The sequence below is a fragment of the Pygocentrus nattereri genome, chromosome 12 (assembly GCF_015220715.1).
Source record: "Pygocentrus nattereri isolate fPygNat1 chromosome 12, fPygNat1.pri, whole genome shotgun sequence".
NCBI classification, from domain to species: Eukaryota; Metazoa; Chordata; class Actinopteri; order Characiformes; family Serrasalmidae; genus Pygocentrus; species Pygocentrus nattereri.
The window spans coordinates 29,163,949-29,182,933 of record NC_051222.1 but is presented as its reverse complement, the minus strand read 5'-3'; the positions used below and the strand labels follow the sequence as shown (position 1 = coordinate 29,182,933).

Sequence of the window (18,985 nt, the reverse complement as noted above, 5' to 3'; positions counted from 1 at the left end):
AAGGAGACAAACTCAGTCTAGCAATGTCCCATATATAAACTCTCTCTGTCCATCTGTCCTCTGTGTGTGTGTGTACAGTGGCACATTGGTGCTTATGTAAAAGTGGCTGTGCTGCACGTGTCAGACAGATTATCACAGCTGATCTCACTGCTGCTGGTCAACGTTCAGACCAACAGAGCACTAGCATTAGCCAACAGCCCCCATTCTTAAAGGGACACTCCAGCTAAAAACGAGGCATCTAACCGTCGCTGCATCTGATTTAAACTTGGCTTCGGTGATTTTACCAGGTCCCAATGTAGCCTCCTGAGTGAGATTTTCCCGTTTGAAGACTAGGAAAACAGCTTCTGATGATAGGAACGTTTGACAACACCACAAATGCTTTGGGGGGGGGGACTAAAAGTAAAATTATATATATATAAATAATCACTGTTGTTGGAACAAAACCTTCCAAAAATCTCAATTTTTGTTGTTTTTGACATCATTTAAAAGGACCTGTTACACTTTACGTTGTGTAAATTTCATGATGAAGGAACTTACCGAAATGGCCCCAAATGACTTGGACACAGGGCTTAAGTTCATACCAGGAAGATGAGGGACATGTGCAAACAATCAGGGGCGGAGTAACAAAACAAGGGGCTGGACTAAACCAAAACAAAAACGCACATGGACAGGTAGGGGCCAATCGTGACACAGCGATAGATTCTTATATGTAGCAGTAATGTTCCATATGTAATATAATATATTTATAACTCCCCATATATAATAATAAGAAGAAGAAGAAGAAGAAGAGTCAAATGCTAGTTTGGTTGTATTTATTAGCCTATAGATTACTGGCTAGGCAAGCAGTCATGACTGGTTTTTATATAATGTATGCGCACACTGCATGCTGGGTATTGTGAACCTTGTACCTTATGGCAGGGTTTCTCAACCACTGGGCCAGTACTGAGGAGCAGCAAGTGGTCTGTACAGGGCCTTCAGTGGCACTTTGTAATAAAAGATCAACAAATGAATATCTGACTTAGTAATAAGAATGATACTAATATATAAACTAATACCAATACATCTTCAGCTGTTTGTTGCTGCTTGTTTCTAGGAAGAAACTTCACTTCAGTAGTGTCCACTCTCAAGAGTTCGATACATTTTGTTGTATTTGCCGCGATTCTGAAAGCTCACGTCAGCCTTATTGGTATTTTATTTTCAGTGACGCATCAACATGTTGCGAGACCACAAACCCAAACATTGTTGTGGGTTTTCCTGTCCTGTGCGCCTTCATGCTTTCCAGTGATAAATAGGTGGACCTTGGAAAAGTGGAAAAGGCCGGGAACCCCTGCCTTATGGAGCAGTGCCTAGGCTAGCGTCACGGTTCGCAAGAAATTTGGTAGAAATTGGTCGAGATTTCCAAATTGGTAGAGATGTGTATGACGTATCTGTGTAAAGCATGCTGGGTATTGTAGTAAAAAGACACTGATGGATGAAAACAAGACATTGAAACAAAATCGTTGAGGCTGATAGATTTAACATAAATCTAAGATTCTAATTCTCTTTCACTTTAAAGCAAAAATGAGATAAAATAAAAATAAAAATTAAAAAACATGATACATTCGATCTAAAAATAGAACAGAGCAGTGGCATCTTTATTGCTGTTTTCAGGTAAAGGCGTCAGTATTGCCCACATCTTGCTTTGTCCACTAGGGGGAGATTGTGCCACCCTGCTAAAGAACATCGGGGCGTTGCCCGTGGAAATGGCTCGTATGTACTTCGCCGAGACTGTACTGGCTCTGGAGTATCTCCATAACTATGGCATTGTACACCGGGACCTCAAACCAGACAAGTGAGTGAAAACAGAGCTCCCTCTACTGGGAAGGAGGTCTACTGCGCTTAATTAAAGGGCTTTAAATATAATTTTTCTTTTTAAAAGTGTGTGATGATTTAGGCAACTTCCATTACATGTAGCCTCGTAGCTTTAGTATAAAACTAAATAAGTGAAATTTGGACACGTGCCAGCTGATTCGTTACAGAGCTTTGCGTTATTTATATCCTCAGTCTACTGATCACGTCAATGGGCCACATTAAGCTGACTGATTTCGGCCTCTCTAAGATGGGTTTGATGAGTCTCACCACGAACCTGTACGAGGGCCACATTGAGAAGGACGCTCGTGAGTTCCTGGACAAACAGGTACGAAATGGCTCCTCAACAGGTGTTATGGTATTGCGTCATAAGCTTAAGGTATTTTAGCCGATTTTTCAGTTGGATTTTATTCACAATACACCGTTCTTCACTTTCTGCAAGCATTAGCTTCACAGTCTGCTACACAGAGCTTTGACATGCTAAGTGTGGGTCAGGTGTTACCCTGTTTTTTTGAAAACGGAAAACGGAATTTTCCTCACTTTTTAAAATAGTAATTTGTATAGTAAGTAAAGTATTTAGTATATAAAGATGAATCATCAGTTTATATATGGAAACTAAGCTGAAAAGACCTTCTATGATGTCATGAAAACCAACATATTTAGATATATACACCCAGTCAGCCTACAGCAGTTTGGCTCTGCCCACTCACCCTGACCTTATAAGGAGTTATTCAAGTCAGAACAGAGATCACTTGCATATATCAGTCTTAAAGGCACAGTAACAAAAAGATTCAAGGGTTAAATGAGGTTGGAATATGGTCGTGTTACCATGCCTTACTTGACTTGATTTCGGTACATAAAACCATCTAAACATGACATGGAGAGCACGTAAGTAACAAAGTGGACTAGAATAAACTAGAATATAGAACTAGGGTAGCATATATCATATAGAGTATATATTATGAAAAAATTTCCTTTTTTTTTCAAATATGTGTTTGATGTGGTATGTAAACTATCAAAATGTACCTTTAACACCTGATTACATTCCATATATTGGAAAAAGCTGCAAAAACAGCCTGTGTTGCAAGTGAAACCCTCCAATAATATATATAAAAATAAGAAAAAAAATGATGTGCCTTTTAAAGATTAATATTTTAGGTTTTGTGAAGGTTTCAATAGTTTGGTAACTTAAATTAAAATAAGGATGGCAGCCTCTGAAAAAAAGTACTATAAATAGGTGCTATACAGATTGAGATGTAGGATATAGGTCACACTAAAGGATCTTTGAGCAGACAATTTAGAAATAGCCCCGCATACATGAAGATAAAAACAGATGTTCTCTCTCTTAGGTATGTGGCACCCCTGAGTACATCGCCCCAGAGGTGATCCTGCGGCAAGGTTACGGTAAGCCTGTGGACTGGTGGGCCATGGGCATCATCCTCTATGAGTTTCTGGTGGGCTGTGTGCCTTTCTTTGGGGACACACCTGAGGAGCTGTTTGGCCAGGTCATCTCAGGTGAGTGTGGAATCAGATGGATGAGGCTGAACACTAAGATTGTGTTTTAGGTCACCTTATATGTGTAAAATGCGATGTTCACGATGTGATGCTTGCTGTATGTAGAAAAGGTTGTCTTGATAACATTAACACTGCAGAATTAGTGCAGCTCATTGGTTTTGTGGAGACGTCTTTAAATCCTCTTTTTTATTCACACACAATTTAAGCTGAATCACAGCCTGTGTCCAGACATGTCTGAGGTTTGGCCTGAATGCTAATGAGCAATAGATTGATGCTACCTAGCAACCACAGTGCTAACTTTAGCTACAGTATTGCTAACGGTAACAGCGACTCTGGAACCTCCAAGAAAACAACAGTGTGGATCATTTCTTCTAAAGCAAGAGTTTTCCTTCATCTTTAAACAACTTCTGAGTGTGGAGGTGCGACTGTGTGGGATTGCGCCAGTCAGGGTATGTGCTAACTTTCTCACTCACGTGTGTGTGTGTGTGCGTGTGTGTGTGTGTGTGTGTGTGAGTGTGTGTGTAGATGATATTGCCTGGCCAGAGGGTGATGAAGCGTTGCCTAGCGACGCCCAGAACCTCATTTCCACCTTGTTGCAGACCAACCCACTGGTGAGATTAGGGACAGGTATGTTTGTTCAGTGGATGGATGGATGGAATGATGGATGGATGGCTACATGGGAAAAATGGAATGACAAATAAAAATATAAAAGGATGGATGGATGGAATTATGATAAATATAATGAGAAATGTAATGACAAATTAAAGTACAGAAGAATGGATTGATAGATATGATGAGAAATGGATGGACAAATAAAAGTATAGAGGAATGGGTGGATGGATGGATGGATGGATGGATGTGGTAGTATGTAGGACAAAAGCAAATATGGAGGAATGGATAGATAGGTGGATGGATGTGGTAGTACGTAGGGCAAAAGCAAGTATGGAGGAATGGATGGATAGATAGGTGGATGGATGTGGTAGTACGTAGGGCAAAAGCAAGTATGGAGGAATGGATGGATAGATAGGTGGATGGATGGATGGATGTGGTAGCATGTTGGACAAAAGCAAATATGGAGGAATGGATAGATAGGTGGATGGATGTGGTAGTACGTAGGGCAAAAGCAAGTATGGAGGAATGGATGGATAGATAGGTGGATGGATGTGGTAGTACGTAGGGCAAAAGCAAGTATGGAGGAATGGATGGATAGATAGGTGGATGGATGGATGGATGTGGTAGCATGTTGGATAAAAGCAAGTATGGAGGAATAGATGGATAGGTGGATGGATGGGTGGATGTGGTAGTACATTGGGCAAATGCAAGTACGGAGGAATAGATGGATAGATAGGTGGATGGATGGATGGATGGATGGATGGATGTGGTAGTACGTAGGGCAAAAGCAAGTATGGAGGAATAGATGGATAGATAGGTGGATGGATGATGGATGGATGGATGGATGGATGGATGGCCGTAATGACAAATGAAAGTTTAAAAAAATGGATCGCTGGGTGGTTGTATGTGATGATAAATGGATGGATGGATGGATGAATTACTACCTGTACATACTGGACTCAGTGTAATTGTTATTTTTTCTATTTGTTGTTCATTTTTCTTCATAAACAGGCGGCGCCTATGAAGTGAAGCAGCACTCGTTTTTCGCTGATCTGGACTGGAACAGTTTACTGAGGCAGAAGGCGGAGTTTATCCCTCACCTGGAGTCAGAGGAGGACACCAGCTACTTTGACAGTGAGTCTTGTCCTGTTCAGGCAGCGCCTCCCAGCTGTTAGATGTCAAACTGCAACTAATTGCTACATCTACGCCAGGGGCCATATCACAGAAAATTCTCAAGTCTGAAATCATATCTGCTTTGTTGTCATGGCGCCTTCAGTTAAGACTGAAGTTAAGACAGAAAAACAGGTCTGAAGTTTATAATCTTATTTCCAGATTAAAAAAACAGTATTACAGAAACATCCTAAGTTGCCAAAATATCTTTAAGATAAACCCCAAGCGTCATAACTTCTGTTTAAACGTCTGTTTCTATCGTTTAATGCAGTGATAGGCAGCATAGTTTACTATAAGTAGCATAATGACGCTACATTTATCTACACTGAAAACGGTGCTTTGACCTGTGAGTTTTTCTTTTTTAGCAGCGTTTAAAAGCCACAGACGCTGCAGACACGATCTCCACCTTCCCCTCTTATTACCTTCATGTGTTAATGTTTGATAAAAACCCGTCAGATAAAATATTACAGAGATGGCGGTGAATAATGAGAGCTGAATGTGTGTCTGTTTATTGGGAGGAATAACATTAGCGAGCTCAGCTAAAGCGTTTGGGAAACTGAAACTGAAACTGGAGCAGCGGCGACGCTCTGATAAACAACACGAATCGCTGAAACAATATTCTTAACTTCCAGTTTAGTTCTTTAAGTATTTCGCCTTAGTTCTGTCTGACCTTTTTTACATCAGTGACAGTAGCTAACGTTAGCTGTCTTGTTAACTAGTTTGATTACGTGTTTACGTTTCAGCTGCACACGTATGGTCGGTTACTAGGTCGACTTCAATCGAGGAAGTTGAGATTTCTTAGCTGGAAATAAGAACAGATGCTATAAGATAAGATTCCGAAGCCAAGATAGGTTTTGCTTCTGTAATACGAATATGTGAAAAATCTTATCTTGACCTGTCAGATCTTAAGAAAAACAGATAGGACGTTTCTGTAATACGGCCCCCAGGGGTGCACGACTCCAGTCCTGGAGGGTGTTCGATGTCCAGCACGGTTTGGTGATTTACCTGCTCCAGCATACCTGCTTACACTTATCTGTTACCTGCCAGGTTAAGTGGGTGTGTTTGAGCACGGAAACATCCAAAGATGTCCTGGACTGGAGTTGTGCCACATAGGCACACCTTGGAACTAAAAAACTATGTGGTTTTGATGTTATTAAGATAATATTATGCATTTAGGCTGAAAACAAGCTTTTTAACTGAACTGTATATATATATATATATATACATATATGTGTGTGTAAACAACAGATAGCGGTTGTGCAGCAATGTCATCTCCCTCACTCTCTCACTATCAGCACGTTCTGAGCGTTATCGGCACATAAACTCTTATGATGAGGACGACACGAACGATGATGAGCCTGTAGAGATCAGACAGTTCTCCTCCTGCTCTCCACGCTTCAGCAAGGTTGGCATCTTTTTAAAGTCTATCCTCTCTCTCTCTCTCTGTTTACACAAATATGAGCAAAAGTCAGAAACCACCCCTCATTTATTTAATTTCCTGTCAAAGTTTTCATTTTTCAGCATCAGGGAAAATGAGAGAAAATATATATTCAACAAGAATTACACAGAAACATCAACAACTACATAGAACGTCATTTTGTTCAGGATTTGTTGTGTCCACTTTTCACATTTATTCCATTCCAGCTTCTGTTCTTTTCAGGAGACTCACTTTCAGTGTTCCGGTGAAATCTGCAGGGATATTTTTCACACCTAAAAAAAAAGTTCAGTCTTAGAAGTTGGTTTATAATCCCAAACGCACTCAGTGATGTTGAGCTCTGGCCTCTGGGGTGGTCAGTCCATTGAAACACCAACAGCTTCTTTGTTTGATGTGTCTTTTTCTCAGTAAGAGCTTCTTAACGGCTACACATCCTTTCAGACTCGTGGTGTTTACTTGTCCTCTCGCAGTGGAAGGATGGACATGTTTTTTTTACAGATCTGATGCAAATCTGAAGCAATATCGCTTGAAAATCAACAACGGGTACTTAATATTTTGACTTAAAATGTAATTGTAAATATACGTAAATGAAGCGAAGCTCTATAGTACTGTAGATATAGAAATATTATTATTTTTTTTATGTATTGTTATTTATTATTTATCCTTTTCTGCTTCTCTTGTTTCCTCTCTTTCTCATGTTATTTTCTCACTCTTGTAGTCCCCCCTCTATCCTCTCATGCATGTGCTACTTCCTCTTCTGTTGCGCTTCCTCTCCTTCATCCATCTCTTCTTTCAGCTCTCGCTTTCTCCTGACATTTCAAGGCCACGACCCCAGTCTCTCGCCGTCTTTCACTGTTGCTCAGAAGTCGATATTTTTGACATGCAACCTCTCTCTCTCGCTCTCTCGCTCTCTCTGTCTCTCTCTCTTTCTCTCTCTCTCTCTCTCTCGCTCTCTCTCTGTTCTCTCTCTCTCTCTCTCTGTCCATCTGTCTCATGAACAAGTTATTTCTTAAATGTCAGCATGCCAGTTTTATCTTGAGTATGTCCTATCCTTTTCCTCATCTCATGCTCTCTCTCTCTCGTTCTCTCTCTCTCGTTCTCTCTCTCTCTTTCTCTCTCTCTCTTTCTCTAAATGTGAAGAGGTTCTTATGAAAGAGTAAAAGAGTGAGAGGCTGTAATTATTAAGCTCAAGAGATCTTTTTGAAAGTCTTGGAAAAGCAGTATGAAGAGAAAATGCATGCTCACGTGTACACACGCACACACACACACACACACACACACACACACACACACATACACACACACACACACTAACACTAACAAGCCAAACCATTGACATTGTGACCACCTGTCTAATTGGTCATCTGCGTAAAGCCGAAACAGCTCTGACCTGCAGAGGCGTGGACTCTACAAAAGCTCTGAAGGCGCCCTGTATTATCTCCTACCAAGACAATTGCAGCAGATCATTTAAGTCCTGTTAGTTCCTGCAGATGCCCACAGATTGAGATCTGGGGAATTTGGAGCCCGTGAACTCTTCTCACCTTGAGCTCTTCATCATGTTCTTCAAACCATTCCTGAACAATGTGTTCAGTGAGGCAGGGTGCGTTATCCGGCTGAAAGAAGCCACTGCCATTGTAGAATACAACGCCACGAATGGGGTGTACTTGGTTCACAATCATGATTAGGCAGGTGATACGTGTCAGACGTCCATGTAAATGCCCAGACCCAGGGTTTCCCAGTAGAACTTTGCCCAAAGCATTATACTCCCTCCACCGGCTTCTCTTCTTCTCGTCTATGTGACGCCCTTGTAGGAGTCAGACACTCGCAGAGCAGGCTGCGGTTAAAATGTTTAATAAGAACTAATCCAGAAACGAAGTACAAGAACAGGCAGCACAGGCAAACGGGCCAATACAGGCTAAGCTAAGTCAGGATGTAAGATGCAAGCAAAAGGTCACAACACGAAAGAGGCAAACAGAGTCGAAAAGGGGTCAGGCTAGAAGGGTAAAGAGGATTCTGGGAGTTAGAGTTCTGGACGGAGTCAGGGGTGTTACTCTCTACTGAGCTGTGACAGTCTAATACATCTTTATAAGATAATCAACATTATTCACTTTGTCTGTGAGGGGTCGTAATGTTTAGCTCATCTGTGAGCAAGAAATGTTTTTATAACATTTTGATTCAATCATGATTCTTTAGGATTCAGTCTAGTGCAGCATGAAATTGCGCCCTGATTCAGTCTGATTATATTATTTTGACATGATTGAGAGTTATTCAGGGAATTCAGGGCACACTCAGCTGCAAACCATCCATTTGAAAAAGCTCTCGCTTTCTTTTGATCTGCCCAGTGAAAGGTTTTGAGGGAAACACATGATAACCTGATACCAAACATATAGAGTTCTTGTGCAGTTAACTGTCCCAGCTAAGCAAGGAGCCTCCAAACTGTCAGTGATGCTTTGCTGATAGCTTTGTTTGACTTTAAGCCCTGATGGAAAAAAAGCTGTGTAATGTTGTTGTGCTGACTGTGATTCAGTTTCAGTATACACTGCCTGTGGCAGTGAACATTCCTCTAGATTACCGGAGAAGAGATGAAAAACTACGCCTGTTAAAACATCGCGCTCAGGCAGTAATTCACTTACCATGGCAAGGCATTTCCAGCAAACACCAATGATTTCATTACACCATTCAGCTTGGAATGAATACTGTAAAATTGCCACAGTTAAATGAACTGCTCCTGAGTTATCTGTGGAAGAGTGGGCTCAAATGAGCTGTACACGGGGAATTTCACACTGCAGGCATTTCTCTATTCATCGCAGCTGTGTGGAAGTGGCTTTCTATAGCATCGCTCGTTGGCCTATGTTTTTGTTTGCATCACTGTTGGGCACTGTTTTTGTGTGTCGGGGTATACAAGTAAAAGGCGAGGCTGAAAAATTGAATGAATCCAAACATGCCTGCAGTTTCCTCCTGCAATTTTGGATCATTCGAATGAATTTTAATAACATTTAATAAAACAAACAAGTAGCAGAACCATCTGCCCTTATCATCAGGAGGTTGTGAGTTCAGTCCCCTGTTATGCCACAGCCATCCATAATTGCCCTCACTCTCTCAGGGTGGGTAGGAAGGCCTTACGTCACTCATCAGCGTGATGCTGCTGTCTGTTAGCTGACATAACAGAATTGGCAGTTAGTGTTCTCCTCCAAGCATGTTGAGCTTCCTGATGATGTTAAGTTAGCGGCATTTGCCAGGTTTACTGGGTGTGTTTGAATAGGAAAGCTACTAACCTGTGCTGGAAACCGGCCCTCCAGGGCTGGAGTTGTGCACCCCTGCTGAAGGTGAATATAACAGTTGAGTAACTATTTAAAGCTACACTGTGTAAGATTTGGGGATATGGAGGCCTCTCTAGTGGAACTGTCTTTTCAGGATGTGAATGAGCCATTGTATCTTGATTTGGCATGGTTAAATGTTGTGTGTGCTCTGCTAAGTACGCCCTGTAAGGCTTGTAACAGTACTGATAAAGTCAGGAGATTTTCAGACCATGTCATGCACCTTTACATATTAACCTCACACACATAGGCCCAAAGCAGGTGTGCGAGCTCAGGACTCAAATAACTGAACTCCCTCAGCGCTTGTTTCGGCCCACTGATTGATGAAACCACTCGTCTTGAGAACCATTCTTTGATGAGAGCGCACTCCTACATGTAAACACGCACACAAGGTGAACAATCCCTCTCCTCCCTCTGTTTGGGTAACCACCTCACGATCCTCTTAAAGAAAGAACACATTTGCAAGTCTCTCCACAAGCACTCGAATTACCCCCAAACAGCATCTCTGAGAAACGAAGGCCGCTTGGTTTAGTGCCACGCAACAAAATGCCTTTGTTGTACTTGTGACGAGACAGGCCTTGTTATATGACCATAAAAAGAAAAAAGTGTTCCCTTACTTCTTTGATTCTCTCCTCTGCGGGGAAAAGTCCAGGTGGTGGGTCTTTATAAATGAAATATTCTATGTTATACCACTAATTTAGAGTGCAGAGGAAAACAGTTTATAATATCTGTATGTTCTATGTAGTGGTATGCATTTTAGGTATGTAATATTGTTATTTAGTATATAATATGCCTTTGAAGTGTGCAGTGGGCATCTACAGTACTGTGCAAAAGTCTGACACCGAGTTTCTGGGCAATAAATGTGTTTATGCTTGTAAAAAACATAAAAGCTTCAGAATGAATTCAAACAAAGATTTAATGCATTAACAAAAATCAAGAATTTCTTCTTGAGATGGTTTGAGCTGCTGAAAAGAACACATTTGCTTCCAGAAGGCTCCTTGGTGACCCCAGCAATCGCGTCAGCACAGCTGATTTTTTGCATTGTGCTGTATACGTAGAATGTAGTGTGAAATTTCCATATGTAACATATGTGGCATGAACTTAGTATAAAGCACAATGTAGTATGCATCAGTATATAGTATTCATTTTAAGTGTGTAATATACATCTATATTATAATGTGCTGTATGGTATGTTATGGAGAATATAGTTGTTTCCTGTGTGGTGTGCGTTTTAAGTATTTAGTATAATTTTGCTGAATGTAGTCCGCATTGTTGTGTAGTATGTGGTATGAATTTTACGAATGCATTATTCAATTTCAAGGTTGCTGGTTTGATCCCCAGCACTGATAGTACATAACTGAGGTGTTCTTGAGCAAGGCACCTTACTCCCGACTGCTCCCCGGGCACTGGGCTGGGTAGGGCTGCTCCGGGCAAGTGTGCTCACAGCCCCCTAGTGTGTGTGTGCTCACTAGTGTGTATGTGGTGTTTTACTGTACTGATGGGTTAAATGGGGAGGTGAAATTTCCCCATTGTGGCACTAATAAAGGTCACTTAATCTTAATCTAATTGTTATGCAGAATGCAGCGCATGTTATTATGTAGTACGTCGTTGCATTTGAAGGAAGGAGAATGCATCTACATGTAATATATAGCACTGATTTAAAGTCTGTAGTATTTCCTGGAAGGTAGTATGAATATTAGGTATTTTCATTTGTAAGCGTTTATCCACTTCTGTGTGCGAGGAGGTCCAGGATGTGAAGGTGCAGTTGACCTTTTTGGATGATCCGACTTTTGCTAATTTGAGATTATACGTTGTTCGAGTGTAGACGTACAAGATTTTGTCAATGAGCTGAGGTTTTCATCCAGAGCATCTTCAATTACCAACTACTGAGTGAATCTCTTGGAGCAGCTGGAGGTTAAGTGCCTTGCTCATGGCAGCAGAACTTAATCCCCTCAGTCCCTCCCCTGATCCCCTCAGTAATGGGCAATTTGACTGTTGAGTGACCGCCATCAAAGCTATCTTCATCCACAGCGGCTCAGCAGTAATTCTGGTAAGAGTCCAATTACAGAACTAAAAAGTCTAATTTACCCAATATCCCCCTGTCTCGTGTTAGGTGTCTGAACTTTGCCTCTTTAGTTTTGCACTGGGCTACAATCTGGCTAAAAAATAGATTAATGCCAGGTAGAAAAACATCAGGTATGAGGATTTGTGCTACTACTGTTTTTAGCTCTGCTGCATACTTTTGTGAGTTTTAGTTAACAGTGTATTGTAGCGTTGCTGCAGAATAAGATGCATAATACAGCCAACATACTAATGTGGTGGAGGTAATGTGGGAGGATGTGACATGCGAGGAGAGTGGATGAAACACACACACACACACACACACACACACACAACCCACCTTCCTTGGACACAATTCAACAAGCAAACGCAACACACTACACTAACCAAGCAACAACAAGAGCCACTCCAAATGTCTCTTTTTAACCTGGCTGTGAGGCGCATCCCGACAGACAGTTTGCAAGGCCACACCCCCATAAGCTCCCCACAGCAGTGCGTCACGTCACGATATCATATAGTTTCATAAAGTAGTTCTATTTGAGAGTTTTTGCCAACTGAGCTGTGTCATCATTTAGGCATGCAGTTTGCATGATGCTAATTCGTGAGATATAAGCTTCCATTATGTGTTAGCTATGTTAGCATCGTAACTCCAGTATAAAATTAAAGAAATAAACTTCAGACACCAAACAAGTCGTTCCTGATCAGGATTTTAACCTGTTAAGGCAACTACGACAGTGTGTTCATTTCCGCCTTTTAACCCACTCTCCTTCTTTGATCAGGTGATCTCTCAGCGCTGCTGTTGTGTGGAGAAATATCATGTTCCAGTTACGCTGAATAAATCGGTGCCAGCCCATCTGATCTGTTCTCTGAAGTAGTTTGCACCATCGTGATATGTTGTTGTTATAGAGAGTAAATTACATCACAGTCATTTTTTAATGCGGATATCGGCCATTATCAGTATTCCAAGAATGCTCCTGTGTTCTAGAACACTGATTTATTCTAGAACACTAGAAAGCTACTGTTGTAAAAAGTGCTATATAAATAAACTTTGACTTTAAACGCCACTGTACTCTACATCTGCTGTATTCTAGAACACCGCTGTTTTCTAAAACACTGCTTATGCCCAGGTTACGATAGGCCAGGTTATGATAACAGGCCAGGTTATGATAACAGGCCAGGTTACGATAGGCCAGGTTATGATAACAGGCCAGGTTATGATAACAGGCCAGGTTACAATAACAGACCAGGTTATGATAACAGGCCAGGTTATGATAACAGGCCACGTTATGATAACAGGCCAGGTTATGATAACAGGCCAGGTTACGATAACAGGCCACGTTATGATAACAGACCAGGTTATGATAACAGGCCAGGTTACAATAACAGACCAGGTTATGATAACAGGCCAGGTTATGATAACAGGCCACGTTATGATAACAGGCCAGGTTATGATAACAGGCCAGGTTACGATAACTGACCAGGTTATGATAACAGGCCAGGTTATGATAACAGACCAGGTTACGATAACAGGCCACGTTATGATAACAGACCAGGTTATGATAACAGGCCAGGTTACAATAACAGACCAGGTTATGATAACAGGCCAGGTTATGATAACAGGCCAGGTTACGATAACTGACCAGGTTATGATAACAGGCCAGGTTATGATAACAGGCCAGGTTATGATAACAGGCCAGGTTACGATAACTGACCAGGTTATGATAACAGGCCAGGTTATGATAACAGACCAGGTTACGATAACAGACCAGGTTATGATAACAGGCCAGGTTACGATAACTGACCAGGTTACGATAACAGACCAGGTTACGATAACAGGCCAGGTTATGATAACAGACCAGGTTATGATAACAGACCAGGTTACGATAACAGACCAGGTTATGATAACAGGCCAGGTTACGATAACAGGCCAGGTTACGATAACAGGCCGGGTTACGATAACAGGCCGGGTTACGATAACAGGCCGGGTTGCGATAACAGACCAGGTTACGATAACAGACCAGGTTACGATAACAGGCCAGGTTACGATAACAGGCCGGGTTACGATAACAGGCCGGGTTACGATAACAGGCCAGGTTATGATAACAGGCCAGGTTACGATAACAGGCCAGGTTACGATAACAGACCAGGTTATGATACAGGCCAGGTTATGATAACAGGCCAGGTTATGATAACAGGCTCAGTTTATGACAACAGGCCAGGTTATGATAACAGGCCCAGGCTATGATAACAGGCCCAGGCTATGATAACAGGCCAGGTTTATGATAACAGGCCCAGGCTATGATAACAGGCTCAGTTTATGACAACAGGCCAGGTTATGATAACAGGCCCAGGCTATGATAACAGACCCAGGCTATGATAACAGGCCAGGTTTATGATAACAGGCCAGGTTTATGATAACAGGCCAGGTTTATGATAACAGGCCGGTTATGATAACAGGCCAGGTTATGATAACAGGCCAGATTTATGATAACAGGCCAGGTTATGATAACAGGCCGGTTATGATAACAGGCCCGGTTTATGATAACAGGCCAGGTTTATGATAACAGGCCCAGGCTATGATAACAGACCCAGGCAATGATAACAGGCCGGTTATGATAACAGGCCAGGTTTATGATAACAGGCCCAGGCTATGATAACAGACCCAGGCAATGATAACAGGCCAGGTTATGATAACAGGCCGGTTATGATAACAGGCCCGGTTTATGATAACAGGCCGGTTATGATAACAGGCCAGGTTTATAATAACAGGCCAGGTTATGATAACAGGCCCAGGTTATGATATCAGGCCCAATATAATTAGCTGTGTAACTATTCTCTAATAGTCTATTAAGTGCTACCATTTGAATTTGAGGCTCAGTTTATGACAACAGGCCAGGTTATGATAACAGGCCCAGGCTATGATAACAGACCCAGGCTATGATAACAGGCCAGGTTTATGATAACAGGCCAGGTTTATGATAACAGGCCAGGTTTATGATAACAGGCCGGTTATGATAACAGGCCAGGTTATGATAACAGGCCAGATTTATGATAACAGGCCAGGTTATGATAACAGGCCGGTTATGATAACAGGCCCGGTTTATGATAACAGGCCAGGTTTATGATAACAGGCCCAGGCTATGATAACAGACCCAGGCAATGATAACAGGCCGGTTATGATAACAGGCCAGGTTTATGATAACAGGCCCAGGCTATGATAACAGACCCAGGCAATGATAACAGGCCAGGTTATGATAACAGGCCGGTTATGATAACAGGCCCGGTTTATGATAACAGGCCGGTTATGATAACAGGCCAGGTTTATAATAACAGGCCAGGTTATGATAACAGGCCCAGGTTATGATATCAGGCCCAATATAATTAGCTGTGTAACTATTCTCTAATAGTCTATTAAGTGCTACCATTTGAATTGTTAACCATTTACTTAGTGACATACAAAGAGTTAAAGCACTGTAAATGCTTTCCATTTACACTCAGTGAGCACAATTATAGACTGTAGTTCCATTTTAGTCCACCTGTTTCTCTGCATTCTTTATTAGCCCCCTTTCACGCTGATCTTCAATGGTCAGGACCCCCACAGGACCACCGCAAAGCAGGCATTGTGTGGGTGGTGTATCCTTCTTCTGGTCTACCTTGTGCGGGCCTTCTCTCTAGTGGAAAGCATTGTAGTATCCTGACCTGGTCTCCTGTGTTTCTCAGGTCTACAGCAGTATGGAGCATCTGTCCCAGCTGGAGCAGAAGACTCCTGTAGTGACCAGACGGGAGCCGAAGGGGCGACGTGAGGAAAAAATGGCCAAGAGAGAGAGCCTCGGCAGCTTCAGCAAGAGCTGGAGGACCGGCTCACCTGAGATGTGAGTGTGCATGTGTCAGAGTGAGCAAACAATCAGGAGTAAAGACGCTTCATTTAAAGGGACCACATAATTAAAAAATTGCTTCATTCATTCATTCATTCATTCCTTCATTCATTCATTCATTCATTCATTCATTTATATTTATAAGTCTATACAAACTAATATAACCATTTAGAATTCATTGTTTTTGATGTCATCAGTGCTATCGCATTAACATTTTCCCAGAAAGTACAAAGTAGCCAATCAAATTAGAGCTCATTAACATGTTAAAGGCACACTAACATAAACAACCTGGTCAATTTTAAAGATCAAGAGATAAAGAGAGGCAAAATAGTCATATAAAAATGTGTTATGGGTTAGGATTTCAGTATATAAACCCATATACACAATGAAATACATGTCAAATAAAGCCAGTGAGCCCTTTAAAATATTAAATGTGGCATAAAGATGTTTATTTATAAGTATATACGCACAGATACAGTACTGTGCAGTAGTCACAGACTCCCCCATTATTTATTCAGTTTGTGGTCCAGATGGCCATTAAGTACAAATTATTCATTTTCCAGTGTCAGAAAAAAGCAGGATAAATGTATTTAACAGAAAATTACACAAACGTCTCAGCAGCTGAATCTGATCAAACATCTATCAGTATTTAATTTGTCTGCTCTTTAATTTTGCACACCTGTTGCCACTTTAACTCTCTCACTTTAACTCACTTTATCTCGTCCCAACAAAACCTGCTCCAGAAAATCCACTTTCATAAAGAAGAGATACATAGAAAGATACATAGAAAATGACCCTCCCAACAACCACCTGCAAAACCTGTTAGACACCAAAACTGTCCCCATCAGAAAAACAGCACTTAGAGCTTTCCTCTCTGAGAGAGAGGAGAAGATCAAGCTCCACTCTGGATTCAGATCTGAAAACATCCACAGGAGCTTCTGTCCATCCTTCCACTGTGACCATTATGGCCCATCGCCCCACCACTTGGCACTTAGCTCTCCATTTTGCGCATTCACGTCTAGGGGTAGGGTGTCCCAATTTTAGTTGAGATAGAGGGGTGAAAGTGTTAGGACTACATGGCCCTCCCAACAGAGGATTTTCAGAGACTCACTCCAAACAGAGTGATATGAGAGAAAAAGACAAACCGGCAAGATGAGTGACCAGTAACCAACAATTACCACTGTATTGTCTTAGTTTAATGTCATTTCAAAGTATTATTGGTCGTTTTCAGCATAACAAGCATATAATAAAAAGTTGCTACTAGCATACTAATGTCTTACAGTGGTGGACAGTAACTGAGTAAATGTAATTAGTTACTGTACTTAAGTAGTTTTTGTGTATCTGTATTTTAGTGAAGTTTTTCCATTATTGGGTGACTTTTTCCTTTCACTCCACTACATTTCAGAGTCTAATATCCGACTTTTTCCTCCTACATTTTGAGAAATCTGTGGTTCCTTTTGGTTTCTGTGTGTATAAAAACGTAACATGTCAAAACGAAAGAAGCGCAAAGCCAGAGCACCAATCAGGGCCCAGCGGTCACTTTGTTTAGAGCTGGTTGGTCATACCGACCCATACCGACTTTGATACTTAAGAACATTTGAAGACAAATACTTTTGTACTTTTACTCAAGTGGAGGTCTAAAGGGAGGAACTTCTACTTTTACTGGAGGAATATTTGACCTTGAGTATCTACTTTAACTTAAGTTCATCCACCATTGATGTCTTGGTGGCTAACTAGCTAAATTTCCTGTTCAACCTTAAATATGAGAACGAGAACCACCCAAGCAGAAAATGCTAAACCAGCTTCTAAGACTGAACTTTGTGAAAAATATCCCTGCAGATTTCACCGAAACACTGAAAGTGAATCTCCTAAGAAGAACAGAAGCTGGAATAAAGATAAAGATTTGACACAATAAACACTGAAAACTATATTTAGATGAAGCTTGTGTTATGTTGTTTTTGACTGACTGAAATATTAGTAATTTGTATTTTAAAATTATGCTGGTCTCTGACACAGTATTGTGTATAATCCCTCTCTCTCTCTTTCTCTCTCTCTCTCTGTAGGAAGCGCCTGTCGTGTTCCGAGTCTCTGTATACAGAGGGAGACTCCAGTCCTCCGCTGGGTGCCCGGCGTCGTTTTTCTGCGCTGATGGACACGCACCGTTTCGCCTCACCTCTAGAGTGCAACGGAGAGACGCAGCCTCAGCAGAGTGCTAAGAGCAGGGGGTCATCGTTAGAGGGCACCACCGCACCCCCATCACCTGCTAGCGAACAAAGTGCAGCAGTGAGTGCAGGAGGTGAGGAGAGAGACTGAAAGAATCAATACACTGTACCTGTCTTTATTATCCTCACTGTGTCTTTCACAGAAAACGGAATTGAAAACTTTACAGTGCCCTCCACAAATATTGGCACCCCAGTAAACGTGCAAAATGGGCTGTAAACACGCTTTCCTGCTTTTCCTTTTGATCTTTTAAACAAAATATTAACACACATTCAAAATTATTTGAAGTATAATGCTACAAAGAAAAGAACATAAACTGATCGTGATTTTTTTTTCTCCCCCAAATCCACGTGTGCCTCAACTGTTGGCCGCCTTAGGAATTCTCAGGAGTGAAACATAACTGAAGTATATTTCCATTCATATTTTAGGTGGTGGATCTGTGATGACTTGGGGCTGGACTTCAAAGGCCCTGGACAACTTGTTCAGTTACATGCACTGAAAAAAAATGGTATCTTGTCGATAAACATATCTTAAATATAGACAATAAATCTAATATTCCTCCAGTTGAGATTGTTGTGTGCTTAATTTAAGATTAATTACCCCATTTCTAGACATTTGTACTTGTTTTAAGCCTTTTATTAAGTAAATTTATCACTATATTGGAAGATAATTTGGCTTGTTTTAAGAAATGTACTTGAAATCAGCAAAATGTTCTGCCAGTATAGTGAGATAATTTTACTTAATAAAATGACAGAAAATGAGTGAAAATGTCTAGAAATAAGGTAGATAATCTTATAATCAGTGCACATCATCGCAAATTGGGAAATATTAGATATAGCGACTAGATTTGAGGTCATTTCACTTCACAAGATATCATTTTTTGCAGTGTGGTATCATGAACTCAAGTACCAGCATATATTAAATCTAAACCT

The 18,985-nt window shown here is 41.2% G+C and overlaps 1 protein-coding gene across 3 annotated transcripts in view; it reads left to right on the top strand.

The window, feature by feature from the left end:
• The window catches only part of mast1a (microtubule associated serine/threonine kinase 1a), a 120,601-nt gene that overhangs the window by 85,885 nt on the left and 15,731 nt on the right, over nt 1–18,985 (top strand). For all 3 annotated transcript variants that reach the window (XM_037543213.1, XM_037543212.1, XM_017720674.2), the window contains 8 exons: nt 1,693–1,831; nt 2,044–2,176; nt 3,198–3,363; nt 3,889–3,990; nt 4,987–5,109; nt 6,441–6,550; nt 15,679–15,830; nt 17,897–18,129. In XM_037543213.1, the coding sequence (XP_037399110.1) occupies nt 1,693–1,831; nt 2,044–2,176; nt 3,198–3,363; nt 3,889–3,990; nt 4,987–5,109; nt 6,441–6,550; nt 15,679–15,830; nt 17,897–18,129 (1,158 nt within the window). The remainder of the gene's footprint in view (nt 1–1,692; nt 1,832–2,043; nt 2,177–3,197; nt 3,364–3,888; nt 3,991–4,986; nt 5,110–6,440; nt 6,551–15,678; nt 15,831–17,896; nt 18,130–18,985) is intronic.